Below are 15,825 nucleotides of genomic sequence, written 5' to 3' on the forward strand. Positions count from 1 at the left end.
TGAGGGCATGACGTGGCAGTTTGTGGGGCAGGACCTACAGAAAGGGCACCAAAGCCAATACCAGAACAATCTGGCACATCAGAAAGGCACAACACACATAACTGAACTTAAACAACCTCCCTGTCCCAGATGCTCCCTTTGGAGTTAAAGAATAATAAAAAATAGGCACAGATTTTTCAGCTGGGACTGCAGCTTCTTACACATCTTAACTTCCATGTACAAACAGAGAAGGATCTCCAGACACCATGAAGAGGAGGCACAAGACATCCAGAAGACCTCTATTGCTCTTCACTGAAATTGTAAATCCCATCCTGCATATCCTGGGCCAGTGAGTTGCTTTTCACAGTGCATTCCTGTGTAAAAACTAATCCCAAAGAAGTCTGAGGAACAGATTGCCCTTTTAAACAGATGGGGAATAGGTCCTCATTCTGATAAATAATATCAATAAAAGCAAACTCTTCTTTCATGATGAAATATTCCCTGGAAAAATTTGTGAGATTACTGACCCAAGATGTAATGGTTTCCACCTTCCATCTGCAATGATTTCCTAAAGAGGGATGATTCAGGTCTGTCAGATATCTGTCCAATGTAAAAAATACAACCCACTAGGTCTGTTGTCAAGGGAGTTTGGAAGTCAGGTCAGCTAGGATAATCAGACAGCACAGTTTGAAAGCAAAATACACTGTTAGAGGATGGCTCAGGTTGGAAGGGATCTCAGAGACCATCCACTCCAACCTCCCCACCATGGGCAGGGACACCTCTCAACTAGACTCAGCTGCTCAAGGCCTCATCCAGCCTGGCCTTCAACACACCCAGGGAGGAGGCAGCCACAACCTCCTGGGCAGCCTGTTCCAGAGCCTCACCACCCTTCTTCCAAAGATTCGGTCTAAACCTACTCTCTCTCAGCTTCAAACCATTCCCCCTTGTCCTATTGCCAGACACCTCTATGAAGAGTCCCTCTGCAGCCTTCCTGTAGGATCCCTTCAGGTAAGGCAGCTCTAAGGTCTCCCCAGAGTCTTCTCTTCTCCAGGCTGAACACCCCCAGCTCCCTCAGCCTATCCTCACAGCAGAGGTATTGCAGCCCTTGGATCATCTTTGTGGCCTCCACTGGACTCACTCCAACAGCTCTGTGTCCTTCTTATGCTGAGGACACCAGAACTGGAGGCAAGATTGGAGGTGGGGTCTCAGCAGAGCAGATCCAAGGGGCAGAATCCCCTCTCTTGCCCTGCTGGCCACACTCCTCCTGATGCAGCCCAGCACAGGATTTGCCTCCTGGGCAGCATGAGGGCACTGCCAGCTCATGGTGAGCTTCTCATCAATCAATGCAGCCAAGGCTCTTTCTTCAGAGCTACTCTCAACCCACTCTGCACCCAGCCTGGATTTGTGCCATACACCACAAGAAACTGTCAGGCCTCCATATGCTCTTGAAAACCAGCTGGACTGCACATACAGAAATCGTGAAGAGGTGAATATGAATTTCCAAAGTGTTGAGCACTTGCTTTAGGGAACACATCTGTGTATCTGATGCACAAACACTGCACAGATTCTCTGCTGGCCCATCACAGAGGCAACACTTGCTGAAGACACAGCCATCAGCTCAAGTCAGTGTGGCTAAGAACACATGGCTGTTTCGAAGTGTTTATAGGCACTGCCATTGTATTAAAAACCTGACACATTTATTTTTTCATTCAGGGACAGTTCTAAGAAGCAGGAGCGAGGAAGGCAAGACCTGTAAATAATATTGGTATAAATATACTGCACTGGCACAGCTGAAAGTTTTCCATTACTCAGGAAAAGGTCACTAGACCTATTGAACGTGTTTAGACTACCCCTGCTGCTTAAAATATGACAGAAATAGCTTTACCATTTAGCATCTGACACAAATACAAGCTTTAGTCTTTAGCAAACAGGTATGCCTGCCTAATTGTGGGGTGTTTTCCTGACACAGAGCCCAGGGTCACACATGCACTGCCAGGGAGCCAGACTTCCCTTTGAGCTTTCCTTAATTAATATGAATTCAGAACTTTTAGACCTTCCAAGATCAGTTTCCTTCACTATTCCTATAACAAATAAGAAAATAACTCTTGTTTTGAAGCTAAAATTGACCTCATCATTATTTAACATGTACACAGTGTCTCATTTGCATACTGTGAGGTTTGTTTTTTTTCTGTATGAGTTCTTTTATACATTTAATGGGCAAGACTTTCAAAGCTGGCCAGTAGTTTTGCCCCTGGCTGTCAAGACACAATTATTCTTTCCACATCCCAACACCAGATCCTCATGTAACTGCTGCTGTTTACAATTTCCATCTCCCAGCTGTGTAATTAGAGATAAATCTGGCTGTAGAACTCCTCCAAAATTACACATGAACCTGACCCCAAGCCCTGTGAAATCAGCCAGAAGAGGCCTCACTGAATTTTACAGATGTTACATCAGGTGTTTATTTGCCCTTCCATTTGGAACAAAGAGGCTGGATGATGTTTAAAATCTAACACAGGTATCAACCTCACCCCAAATACTGCCTCCAGTTCTGGTGTCCTCATCCTAAGAAGGACACAGAGCTGTTGGAGTGAGTCCAGAGGAGGCCACAAAGATGATCCAAGGGCTGGGATGCCTCTGCTGTGAGGACAGGGTGAGGGAGCTGGGGGTGTTCAGCCTGGAGAAGACTCTGGGGCGGGGACCTTAGAGCTGCCTGTCAATACCTGAAGGGATCCTGCAGTAAGGCTGCAGAGGGACTCTTCACAGAGGTGTCTGGCAAGAGGACAAGGGGGAATGGTTAAAAGCTGAGGGAGGGTAGGGTTAGAGTGGACCTTAGGAAGAAGTTCTTCAGTAGGAGGATGGTGAGACTCTAGAATAGGCTGCCCAGGGAGGTTGTGGATGTCTCCTGCCTGGGTGGGTTCTGGGTCAGGCTGGATGAGGCCTTGAGCAGCTGAGTCAGTTGAGAGGTGTCCCTGCCCATGGTGGGGAGGTCCCCTCCAATCTAAGCCATTCTATGATTCTATGAACAACTTGTCTCAAAGAGGCAAGGTGAGGAGATGCTGGGCCATGAGGATGATCAGAGGGCTGGAGCACCTCTCCTGTGAGGACAGACTGAAGGAGTTGGGGCTGTTCAGTCTGGAGAGGAGAAGGCGCCGAGGTGACCTAACTGTGGCCTTCCAGTATCTGAAGGGGGCCTACAGGAAGGCTGGGGAGGGACTTCTCAGGATCTCAGGTAGTGATAGGACTAGGGGGAATGGAATGAAGCTGGAGGTGGGGAGAATAATGCATTAAATAATGCATTAAATATGCACAGTGCCATTACAGTGCTGCTTATGAAGTGGAGCACAGAAACAAGGTTCACCATCAGTAACCTCAACATGAGATGTTGCAACACTAAACACAACATGTTTCACGCACTCTCACTCCCCAGAATGTGTTTCCACAAGCTTAAGCTGACTGTTGAATATTCTGGCTTTCATGATTATTTCTTGTGCTCTTCCTTATACTGTTCTGGGCTTTGTTTTTAGGCACTTGCACTCTCCCTCATCTGTCTGTAAGAAAAAACACAGGAGAGGGCACACCTTTACCAAGCACATTATCCAAATTATCCCTTTGATTCTTTTCTGGGACAGGTAGGTTAGCAAACAGATCTGACTGTGCAAATCCATCTGCGCTTTCTGCACGGAGGTTTTTAAAGCAACACAGTGACAGTGACAAGGAGGCATCCAAGTCCCCAGATGCCACCAACAGATAAGAAAAAAAGAGATTTATTTTTTATACAGAAGATGCAGAGCAACAAATCTGGATCTTATTAAACAGCGATACATTAATTTGGGAACTAATTGTAGTAAGAATTCCTCACCCTGTATGGAACTCTGCTTTCCAAATAATGAATATCCTCTGAGAGTTACCAGAACTGCCTAGCATGAGTAAACTTTCCAGTGCTGGCTGGCTAAAGTATGGCAGAATCCTAATTTTCCTGGCATGAAAAGTAGCTGAGTATGATAAAACCACAGTTGCAGATGGTATTAGGAGATACTGAGAGGATGAATAATGAGGTTGTTCTTTGCTGCCCTCACTGCATCGACTCTGCTCCATGTGAGCATTCAAAAGCCTTCAGCACTGCCATGCATAAAACTACCCTTGGAAAACTTTGGGGAAAATCTGGCCATTCCTCCTCAGAAACATCAAGAGGTACCCATGCAAACAGCAGGTTTCCATGCCAACAGACTGCTACAGGAGAGATTCCCAGCTGTTGAGCAGCTCAGCACTATACAGCTTCCCTGTGTAGGGTTTCACCCAAAAAAATAGCCAATGCCAAGCACATCACATGTTTAGGAACCTTCTTATCTACTGAGCTATCTCATTTGCAGCTGAAGGAGCAACTTCACCATGAATTCCCACAAAGAACTGACAGGAGGACAGCAGATAAGGATTGTTAAGAGGGAAAGTACCAGAACTGACAGAGAAACTGATGGACAGCATCAGAGACCGAAACCTTGGTGGAATGTCTTGTAAGTAGTTGCCTTCATCACTGTCCTACACCATTATTTTTTTCTACAACTAGTCACAAAATCACAAAATGTTAGGGGTTGGAAGGGACCTCCAGAGACCAACCTCCCTGCCAAAGCAGGATCACCTAGGGCAAGCAGCACAGGAATGCATCCAGGTGGGTTTGGAAACTCTGCAGAGAAGGAGACTCCACAACCTCTCTGGGCAGCCTGCTCCAGTGCTCCATCACCCTCACCATAAAGAAGTGTCTCTGTGTTGAGGCAGAACCTCCTGTGTTCTAGCCTGTATCTGTTGTTCCTTGTCCTGTCACTGGTCCCCACCAAAAGCAGCCTGGATCCTTCATCCTGACCCCCACCCCTCAGATATTGATAGACATTGATCAGATCCCCTCTCAGACTTTTCCTCTGCAAACTAAACAGCCCCAGGGCTCTCAGTCTGTCTTAACAGGAGAGATGTTCAAGTCTCCCAATCATCCTCATAGCTCTCTGCTGGACTCTCTCCAGCAGATCTCTGTATCTCCTGAACTGGGGAGCCCAAAACTGGACACCCAAGGTCAGAATAAGAACAGAGCAGAAGGACAACAGACGTTTTTAGGCTGGAGGTTAGGAGGAAGTTCTACACAGAGAGAGTGATTGCCCATTGGAATGGGCTGCCCGAGGAGGTGGTGGAGTCACCATCCCTGGAGGTGTTCAAGAGGAGACTTGTTAGGGTGCTTGGTTGCATGGTTTAGTTGGTTGGGTGGTGTTGGATGATAGTTTGGACATGATGATCTTGAAGGTCTCTTCCAACCTGGTCTATTCTATCTATTCTATTCTATTCTATTCTATTCTATTCTGTTCTATTCTATTCTATTCTATTCTATTCTATTCTATTTTTTCTTCTTTACTGTGCTGGTAAGTGGTTCCCATTCTGTGGAGGTGTTCTGGGGGGCTCTTTTCCTCACCTCATTAAAACCTTAAGAAAAGTAAGTTAGTTATTAATAATAAAAGAAGAAGAAACCAGTTTGTTCCCAACAGACAGCCTGGGCTATTGGTTACAGATGTCATTAAACTTTTGCTGCCTTCCTGCTGCCTCCAGTAAGGAGGCTGACACTGTGTTTTGGACATACACTCAGAAATATGAAATAATATTTGGCAGTAGCTATAAAAGAGCAGATTCTGGAGAGCACATAAAGTCCATCAACAAGGGTCAGTGAAACCATTTTTGGAATGAATTCCTTGTGAACTATTCAAGTGGCCCAAAGGTAAATATGCACAGTGCCGTTACAGTGCTGCTTATGAAGTGGAGCAAAGAAACAAGGTTCACCATCAGTAACCTCAACATGAGATGTTGCAAGAGATGTGGTAAATGTTGGCCTTCTGCATTGTTCTGCTATCAGTCACAGTATCATATTTCATTATCAGCTGTCCTCAGGATAAATAATCCATGTAGAAAATCAGATATCCAGTAAGTATGCAGTATCACCTTCCATTTCAGAAGGGCAGATGAGTGTAATCAACTTAAGGATAAGCCACTTCTTGGACATTTCATACTAGAAGACAAGTTAGACTGCAATGAAGAGATTGCTTTTGGTTTTCATGGTATTATCATAATATCATAGTATTAGTCAGGGTTGGAAGGGACCACAAGGATCATCTAGTTCCAACCCCCCTGCCATGGGCAGGGACACCCCACACTAGATCAGCCTGGCCAGAGCCTCATCCAGCCTGGGCTTAAACACCTCCAGGGACAGGGCCCCAACCACCTCCCTGGACAACCCATTCCAGGGCTTCACCACTCTCATGGGGAAGAACTTCCTCCTCACCTCCAGCCTGAATCTCCCCACCTCCAGCTTCATTCCATTCCCCCTAGTCCTATCACTACCTGAGATCCTGAGAAGTCCCTCCCCAGCCTTCTTGTAGGCCCCCTTCAGATACTGGAAGGCCACAATGAGGTCACCTCGGAGCCTTCTCTTCTGCAGACTGAACAGCCCCAACTCCTTCACTCTGTCCTCATAGGAGAGCTGCTCCAGCCCTCTGATCATCCTTGTGGCCCTTCTCTGGACACCTTCCAGCACCTCCAGATCCCTCTTGTAATAGGGGCTCCAGAACTGGAGGCAGTACTCCAGGTGGGGTCTCACCAGAGCTGAGTAGAGGGGGAGAATCACCTCCCTTGACCTGCTGGCCACACTTCTCCTGATGCAGCCCAGGATCTGATTGGCTTTGCAGGCTGCAAGTGCACACTGAGAGCTCATGTTGAGCTTCTCCTCCACCAGTTTTGATTTAGGCAACACAATTTCAGCCTTCTATGATCCAAAAGAAGTAAGGCCAGGATGGATGAGGCCTTGAGCAGCTGAGTGTAGCAGAGATGTGTCCCTACCCATGGAAGTGAAGGGACCAGGAAGGTCCAAGCAGATAATCTCTAAGGTCCCTTCCAATCTAAGCCATTCTATGATACTCCTCCAGAATTCTAGAAAGCTTATTTGCTTTTTACCTGCAGCTTTTAGATGGCTCTTTGGGAACATTTGGGTTGAGAGAGTTATGCAAATTCTACACATAGTGAAGTTTGGAAAGAAGCTCTTTTTCTATTCACAAAGCATAAAATAAAAATCAAAGATAATGCAGAGAGAGCTCCAGACTTGCAATAGTTTGGTATCTATCAGTGATAGCTGATAATCCAAACTTGAAGTGACAAAACCTTAGAGGGTTGGGTTGTTTGGTTTTTTTTTGCCAGGCCAGAAATTAACCCTGCATTGTTTTATCTGCAGAAGAAATAAGCTATTACACATGCAGCATGGCAACCACCCATGATTGCTGACCTTCCCACCACTCTTCCACTAGAGCAGTGCACACCACTGACCCTCATCCACGGGGCTGATGGACTAGGGTAATTTCCAACCCACTCATTCAGTCCCTCTTGCTCCTCCAGCATGGACACAGGGGCAGCAAGACAGCGAGATCCAAGTGCCAGACAATTATTGAAGCAACAAGGAGCTATTCAGCAGGAAAGGCAGAAGGCTGGGTGGAAGTTCCCCCTGGGATAGATCTGGTCCATGAAATGTAGTCTGGGTGATGCCAGAATGAAAGGGTAAATTTCATTAGCAATGAATGGGATAAAATAGGCTTTCATGGAATGAATAGCTAAGCAGCTCTCAAGACATATGAAAATTTAGTAGCCAAAACCTGAAAAACTATAATCACTACAGTGAGAGCACTGTACAAGAAGAAAGTGCCTGCCAAATTCATTTTCTGATGCCAGGAGTTCTGAAAATTGTGACAAACTCAAGACAAAATCTGGAAAGAAGTGAAACTATGGTGATTGCTAAGGGATGGGGAGAGCTCTGCTGCCTGTAGGAATGCTGCTAGCTAAATTCTCAGAGCAAAAGCAAGAACTGCAAACATTACTCTTACCTGACCTTACCCACTTCTTGTGGTACAAGGGTAGCATCTTGTAATGAAGAAGGACACAAAGCCAAATGTGTGCATACCACCCTCAAAAGAATTATTAAGCTGGTCCTCAAATAAATGCTTGTCAAGAGTCTCTATTTATAAAAGATGAACAACAGGAAAAAAGGTACAAGTTCAGCTGAAAAACAAGTGATTCTTTCTTTGGTTCCTTCTTTCTTGCAACCACCGGTCATAAATCAGGTTTTGGACAAGGTCAGTTGGGCTGCTGTTGGAAACCCCTAATTTACTCTTGGGTATGAATGTATAAAAGGTACCAACTCCAGAAACTAAGAGCCTACTGAAAACAAGGCCTGTCCCACGTGCTGAGTCTTCTGTACTTTCATGCATGGGAACAAGCTCTTGGCAGAAAATCCTGCCCTTGATCTGTGACTTTTTGGGTATCAGAGAGTGTCCATGATGCAGGCAAAAATACATCTCCCAGAGCCTCAGGAGGACACAGAGTTTCCCTGTGGAATCTCAGATTGCTTGTTAAAATACATGGCTCTTCCCCCGGGGCCATAAAAGTGAGGCAGTAAACAAAAACAGCTGAAAGAAACAGGTCTGCTTGGCAGGGACAAGGAGAAGCTTCACTGGCCTCCAGGTTATGCAATGCCACCCTGGGTATAATGCACCTTATTCTAGAAGAGCCAAAACATTGCACAAGGTGGCCCTGTTCCACCCAGACATCACCCCCCTCCCAGCATGCCAGATGCTATACTATGCCTCACAAACACTTTGGAGGAGAAAATAATTTCCCCTTTGAGTTAAGAAGAGCAACAGGTAAAAACACATGGAGAGAAAGAGGAGGCAAGTTGCTGAGCGGGCAGCTCCCTATAAGGAAGGCCGAGCTGAAGGTCTTCTGAAGATAGGGATGAAGTTGGCCATATGAGGGTCAGGAGTCAGGCTGCTGCTGCTGCAGCTACACAGGTCCACAGGCCGAAAGTCACTGCCCAGACAGGCACAAGTCCACTTCACCAGAAAGCAGCACTAGCGTGACAGCTACAGGAAAAGACTCTGCCCTCCAGTCCTTGCACAGAACCGATGCCTAAATCTTGGCTTGAGAAGAAAGCTTTGTCCTGTTTGCTACTATGTGCCTCCCTGAATTGTCCAGGGTCTGATTCAGCTTCTAATCTTACACATTTATTTACCTGTCTCTTATTCATACTCTTACCTCTTGATGACATCTGGCCATTGTGGCAAGCATTCTTTTTCCCCAGAGCTCCTCCAGATGTAACCTTCTCCCATGTTATGTGACAGAGGAATGTGTTTATGGTTTTCCTGCATGACTCAGTATTATTTGCTATGGCACTGTCCTTTCCTGGATTGAAACATCTAATCACATCCAGTTTAGCCATCAGTTCTCAGCAAAATGGAGAGGGTGGAAAGGTTATTTGAACCCTTCAATGCTGCATCAGCTAATGATGTGGCATCCAGATCAAGGTACAAATTAGAACCATTTCACTGCCTTCACTTGTCTCTGAAAATGTCACCCAGCTGAAAGCCTGCCCCACGAAGGACAAGCCTGTTGAGATGCAAAACACATCAATTCTTCAGCAGGAGAAGAAAACCCCCAGGGCAGGATGACCTCTGACAGGAAGAAGCACAAGAGCATAGCATCATAGAATCAGTAAGTTTGGAAAAGACCTCAAAGATCATCAAGTCCAACCTGTCACCCAAGACCTCATGACTACTAAACCATGGCACCAAGTGCCACATCAAATCCCTTTTTGAATACCTTCAGCATCCTCTGAACCACAAGAGAATGAAGTTATAACATAGGAAAATTCTCTTGTCAGATGAATAAACCAGCAGCCACACTGACCCATGAACAGCAGTCAGCATTAAAATTAAGTACATCAGTGAGCAAGGGGATGGCAAAATGAAGTGTTGGGGAGGTGCACATAAAAATCTTTTTGTTCTTCTAATGAAAACATCCTTCCCTGAACACTTCCTCTCCTCTAACTGGCAATCAGATACCAACATTCACCCTTGGAAGTGCTGGCAGAGGCAGGGTGTGGCCTGGATTCAGAGGCACAGGTTTTATCACTACATCTTCCAGTTCCCCTCAGGTGATACAACATGGAAAGCTGTCCATCACAGTCACACCACTGCTGCCATCAATGAGCCTAGAGCTGGAATGACAACTTCAGGTCTGACAAGCGTGGCCCAGCCTCAGGAATTTAGGACAAATTTCTATTGCCAACAGAGAAATGGATTTCTTGCACACACCTCCCATGTATGTTACAAATGTGCATCTAATGGGAAAATTGCATTAATTCTTCTCCCCCACCCAAACTCTTCAGCTTTTCAGGATGCTTTCAGGAGGAGGCTCAGAGGAGACCTTATTGCTCTCTACAACTACGTGAAAGGAGGTTGTAGCCAAGTGGGGGTTGGTCTATTCTCCCAGGCAACCAGCACTAGAACAAGAGGACACAGTCTCAAGCTGTGCCAGGGGAGGTTTAGGCTGGATGTGAGGAAGAAATTCTTCTCAGAAAGAGATTGGTCATTGGAATGTGCTGCCCAGGGAGGTGGTGGAGTCACCATCACTGGAGGTGTTTAGGAAGAGCATGGCTGAGGCACTTGGTGCCATGGTTTAGCTGATTAGATGGTGTTGGGTGATAGGTTGGACTCGATGATCTCAAAGGTCTTTTCCAACCTGGTTAATTCTATTCTATTCTATCAGAGTCCCTTCTCCTTCTGGCACCTCAAGGAAAATGGAAGACATGGGGACTGCATCAGGCTACCACCCTGTCTTAGCTCTCTCCAAGTTCCAGGATACAGGAGAACCTCCTAAATCCTGCCCCTAGGAACATGCCACTGCACAGCTGCTAGGACAATACTGGAGCATATGCCCTCATCCTGCAACTAAGGGAGCCCTGGCACGCACCTCTGGCTCAGCCCAGGGACAGCCACAGCCACAAGAGGGAACACTGATGGGATACACACCCCTGGGAAGAGGCTGTGCCCTGCACCACCCTGTCATGCCAGGCACTGAGACTGTGGTGAACCAAACAGGGAAGGAAAATCTGGAGAGCATACAAAGAGGAAAGATTGTAGAAGGCTCTAGCACACATATTAACTGGGCATGTTTCTGGAGGCATTTCAGTAAATGCTCTCTTGAATACCTAAAATTGTTTAGAATTATTTGCCCTTTTACATTGAGGAGACCTGGATCCTTGACTTAAACAGGATGCAGTGGAAGGACTGATGCATCAACTGGTAAGGTGTCTGTCCTCTGGATGCTTTTGTCCCTCAGATTTCTCAGAAAGCAATGTCCCCTCCTCACAGAGGTGCAAGATCAGTCCTAAATGAGGAGATTATGGCTTATCCCTCAGAGGAGATCCTTTTTCAGACAAACAGCATTTGGTCCTGTGAGAATAGGTGTGATGCTGCCAGTTGTGCCACCTTAATTACATCAGGCCTCAAGCCAAGTGGAGCCCAGATTAAGATGGTAAATAGAAAGAATTCTTTCATCATGTTTGTTTAGCTGTTCAGCCCTGTCACCATCAACTGCCTGCATGTTCTCTGTGAGCACAGAACAAGTTATCTTCTCCACTCTAGGTCTCTAGCAAAACAAAGCAAAACCAAACAAAAGCTAAGGCTTGTACAGCCAACCCTCTGCACCATAACATCACACAACTCTTGGTAGAACAGCTGCTGCATACTTCAAGCAATTGCCTAGCATCTTACTGCCAGCCCACAGGCATCACAGCAGCTTTCCAGTGCCAGCTTTCCAAACTCACCATCATTACCAGCAGCAGACACCTAAAAGAACTTGGCAGATTTGAATACCCTCCTTCAGTTCTTATTCCCAACAGTGATTTAGAAAGAGGGCAGTTTATGAAGCATTTTAGAACCCAAGAACTCAGGGTAGATTTGGAGGAACTGCTGAAAATCCAGTCCTATGTTTCACTGCAAATTAAGAGGCTCAGAAGTCAGCACACTCTACACAAACTTGAAAAATGGGGGTTAGGTTCTCAAGTAACTAAGACAGTTCTGAAGATTTTACCCATGACCATTGTTCATTCCCCTAAACATTAAGCTGCAGAAACCACTCCCAAAACCAAGTCTGGGAAACAAATTTGCAGTCCCTCTGGGCAGCTCAATACTTAGCCTGTTGAGTCACCATAATGACCACAGAACGGATGGATTGTATGATTTTCATAGGTCAGACACTGCTGTTTTTCCTGTACAATCACACAGCCTAAAACAACTAAGAGCTACTTGAGATAAGCCAGACACGCGTGCCCACACGCTGCTGATTTTGAGAAGCCACCACCTCCTCTCCAGCTGAATGCTGCTGGGACATTTGCACCTGACCAGATGCTGCTTGTCTTCAGCCAAGGACACATGCAAGCAAGGATCCTGCTGGAATAACAGACATACTTCTCTGACCTGTTAGACTAGCACTTTGTAATGCCAAGTGAAGGAGCTCATCCTTGCCCAGAACTCTGCCTGTCTTTTGCAAACACAATTGAGATGAAAGAAATTGCCAGCATAGTACCACAGAATGGCTCAGGCTGGAAGAGACATTGGAGATCATAGAATCATAGAATTGTTAGGGTTGGAAGGGACCTCAAGGATCAGCCAGTTCCAACCCCCCTGCCATGGCCAGGGACACCTCACACTACAGCAGCTTGCTCACAGCCACATCCAGCCTGGCCTTCAAAACCTCCAGGGAAGAGGCTTCCACCACCTGCAATGACTGTGGAAAAGGTGATGGTAAGGAAGCAGTGATGGGATATTCACCTTATGGCTACTTTTCAGGAGCTGGCTTAAAACTCTGGGTTGATGTAGATGTGAAAATGCCACAGAGCAAATCACACGAATTTCCAACATGTATGTTCAGTAACAGCTGAAAGTGTTGGGTCTCCCTGTGGTTATCAGCCTGCAAGCCCTGCCACACAGGCAGATCTCTGTGTCCTTGATTAACCTCAGTCATGGAACTTCAACAGGGCTGCCTCTGATTAAGGTCCACATTTGCAAGCTTCAGAAAACACTTTGTCCAAAAACTGGGTTGTTTTGGCCAACCCTGATCACTGCATGTAAGTCACATCTGATAGGAGTAAAATGTCCCTAAGAGCTCAGGACAGCACTGTTTTGCTTGTTGCTTTTGTAGTCACTGCCTTGCTGTAACGACCCTTTTCTTGCCAGTGTTGAAGTGGAGAGGGGAAGCTATTTTTCCAAAGGCAGGATAAATCCCCTCGCCTCTAACTTCTGAAGGCTTCAGCTTATGACTCACTGTGTCCACAGTGAAATGAAGTTGTGATCACAACTCCCATCCCAATCCAACACACACTGAAGTCCATGGGAGTTTTTTTTTTCCGTGGACTTCAATGGAAGTTGGATCATGCCCTCAACAGACACAGAACAAAACCAGCCTCCAGTTCTGGATGGCAGAAGACAGTGTCAGCCTGGAAGCAGCGGGGATCACTGCGGTCAAGGACTGTCTGCAGCAAAAATCTAACACAGGAAAAACCAACAGAGAGGTGCCTCAACAGCACCTGTCTGCACTCTGGCTCCTTCTAGCACCTATAAGCCCAGAGGAAACTGCATCCAGAGCAAATATTTAACACAAATGTGAGAAAGGAAGACCTTGGCAAAAGACACAATCTGGCCCAGGGTGGACAATATAGAATAATTATTCCATCTTGAAATCATGTTTTCAAATAAAATAAACATAAACTTCAAGAAATGAGCTCAGAAGCTAGAAAAAGCTTGCATCAGACTTTTTAGTACCATTTTATGCTTGTTAAATGTGAAGGTCAGCCTAGGACTTTGAAAAGAAGAGGAGTATGAGCACAGCCACTCTCAATGCTGTGGGTCAGTGGGCCACCAACCAACAGCTATTATGTTGCCTTTAACATTCCTGGTAGGCCTCCTGTGAAGAAAATGGGGGGAAGCTAAGCCTGAAAATGAAAACTAAAATAGCTTTAAGAGTGTTTGGGGATTGAAGCCCTGGAATGGGTTGTCCAGGGAGGTGGTTGAGGCCCCATCCCTGGAGGTGTTTAAGCCCAGGCTGGATGAGGCTCTGGCCAGCCTGATCTAGTGTGGGGTGTCCCTGCCCATGGCAGAGGGGTTGGAACTAGATGATCCTTGTGGTCCCTTCCAACCCTCACTGATACTATGATACTATGACTGTTAGAGAGAGGATCAAGGAAGAGCATACACTTTGGAAAGACTGAAACAAGGGTTATGTGATGTGGGTAAGAAATTGATCGCTGTCCGGAGTGAAAAAAACAAGAACAAAAAGGAGTATTGATCATGCACTAGCAGAGACCATTTAGTCTGGATGATACAGCATTTATAAGCTGGTCTTCACCACGGCTTATACTTTCCCAAGACTGATGAACAGTTATCTAAACAATTTCTGAGTGGGGGGGCTGGAGGTACAGGCAGCCTGGCTACCCCCACACTGGGAGAGTTACTGATGCTCAGTACCCAGAAACATCTCACTCACTCAGGCCTCTCTGGGATGATCATTTCTCCCACCCAGCCTGTCAGGGCCTGAACTTGGCAGGCTGAGGAGAAAAAAGCAGAGGTTTCCTCAAGTCAGCTTTCTTTCAGCAAATCAAGAAATGCAGGGCTTGAGAATTTTGCTGAGTTAACTATGTCCCTAACAGACATGCACTGTATAAGTTCAGAGCAGGGTAGTGGGTGCCATGTGAAAGAGTCCACTGTGCCACAGGTAAGGAACGGATGCTCCTCACAGCCATCACTGACTTAGCACTTACAGGAACCCAAAACAACCAGAGAGCTTGTAAAACGTGACTCCAACTTGTCAACACACTACTGGGCTGCAACCCCTCCCCCCGACATTGCTCCTGCATCTGAGTGGAATGGGACAAATTCGTGCACATGTGACTATCCCACATCTGGGGCTGCATTTTTGGACATAGTTCCCATTCCACCTGGGGGGGTGGGGGAAGGGGGAAAAAAAAGAGAAAGAAAAAAAGTGGGAGAAAGGAATTATTTCATAAGGGTAAAAAGCTGACACTGTTGATCATAAATGTCGATAGGCAGACTGATAGAGAGATTAGATACAGATTAGATAGATAAAGTGTAGGTAGAGAAATAGATACCTGCAGATCGATATTTATTAAGTATTGGTATAAGTATTGATATAGAATATAGGAGATAAAGCTACAGAAAGGCATTGATAGAGGCAGAGATACAGGCACTGAGTGAAAGTGATGCCGGTGCCAAATTTTAACCCCCCCGGCCATTCTGGGTAGCTGTCCCTGGCAGCCCCTCCCACCCCTCCGAGGTCGCTCTGCAGGTCCCCGTCCCCCGCACCGGAGGTACCGCCCCGCAAAGGCGGGGGGCGCAGAAGACACCCCTCCCCCCCCAATCGCCCCACACCCCTGGGAGGCGTCTCCGGGCTCTGAGCCCATCATCCCCTCCCCGCCTGGCCTGGCCCGGCCCGGCCCGGCCCCGCCGCAGGGTCCCGCTGCCGACACCTACTTCTTGCAGGGGATGAGCGCCTTCCTCTCCTCCAGGATGCGGAGGCGCTGGTTGGGGCCGTCGTAGGAGACGAGGGCCCGGGTGTTGCGGCCCGTGCCGTGATCATAGAACACGGTGCGTCCTTCCCACTGCCGCGGTGCCTGGCACGGCTCAGCCCCCGCCGCCGCCGCCCCGCCGGCCAGCAGCAGTAGCAGCCCCAGCCGCAGCCCCAGCCCCGGCCGCCACAGCCCACCCGCTGCCCGCGCCATGCTCCGCGCACGGCTCGGCTCGGCCCCGCGTACGGCCGCTCCGCACGGCGCGCAAGCGGGCGGGCAGGCAGGCCTGCGCCGGGGGGCGGGGGCGGCCCGCCTCCAAACCCGCATCACCTCGGCGGGGGAGCGGAGATTCCTGTAACCTCTGCCGCCAACAAGCAATGGGCAGTAAGCAGCGGGGCGTCGGGGACCTT

At 47.3% G+C, this 15,825-nt stretch overlaps 1 protein-coding gene across 1 annotated transcript in view; it reads right to left on the bottom strand.

Moving 5' to 3' along the window:
- The window catches only part of EPDR1 (ependymin related 1), a 31,730-nt gene extending 16,062 nt beyond the window's left edge, over positions 1 to 15,668 (bottom strand). The window contains exon 1 of the mRNA XM_068152727.1: positions 15,381 to 15,668. Coding sequence (XP_068008828.1) covers positions 15,381 to 15,628 — 248 coding nt within the window. The 5' untranslated portion in view covers positions 15,629 to 15,668. The remainder of the gene's footprint in view (positions 1 to 15,380) is intronic.
- Between the last annotated feature and the right edge of the window lie 157 nt (positions 15,669 to 15,825).

The sequence above is a fragment of the Melanerpes formicivorus genome, unplaced genomic scaffold (genome assembly GCF_026170545.1).
Source record: "Melanerpes formicivorus ecotype bairdi unplaced genomic scaffold, bMelFor1.0.p_v2 SCAF_24, whole genome shotgun sequence".
Lineage (NCBI taxonomy): Eukaryota > Metazoa > Chordata > Aves > Piciformes > Picidae > Melanerpes > Melanerpes formicivorus.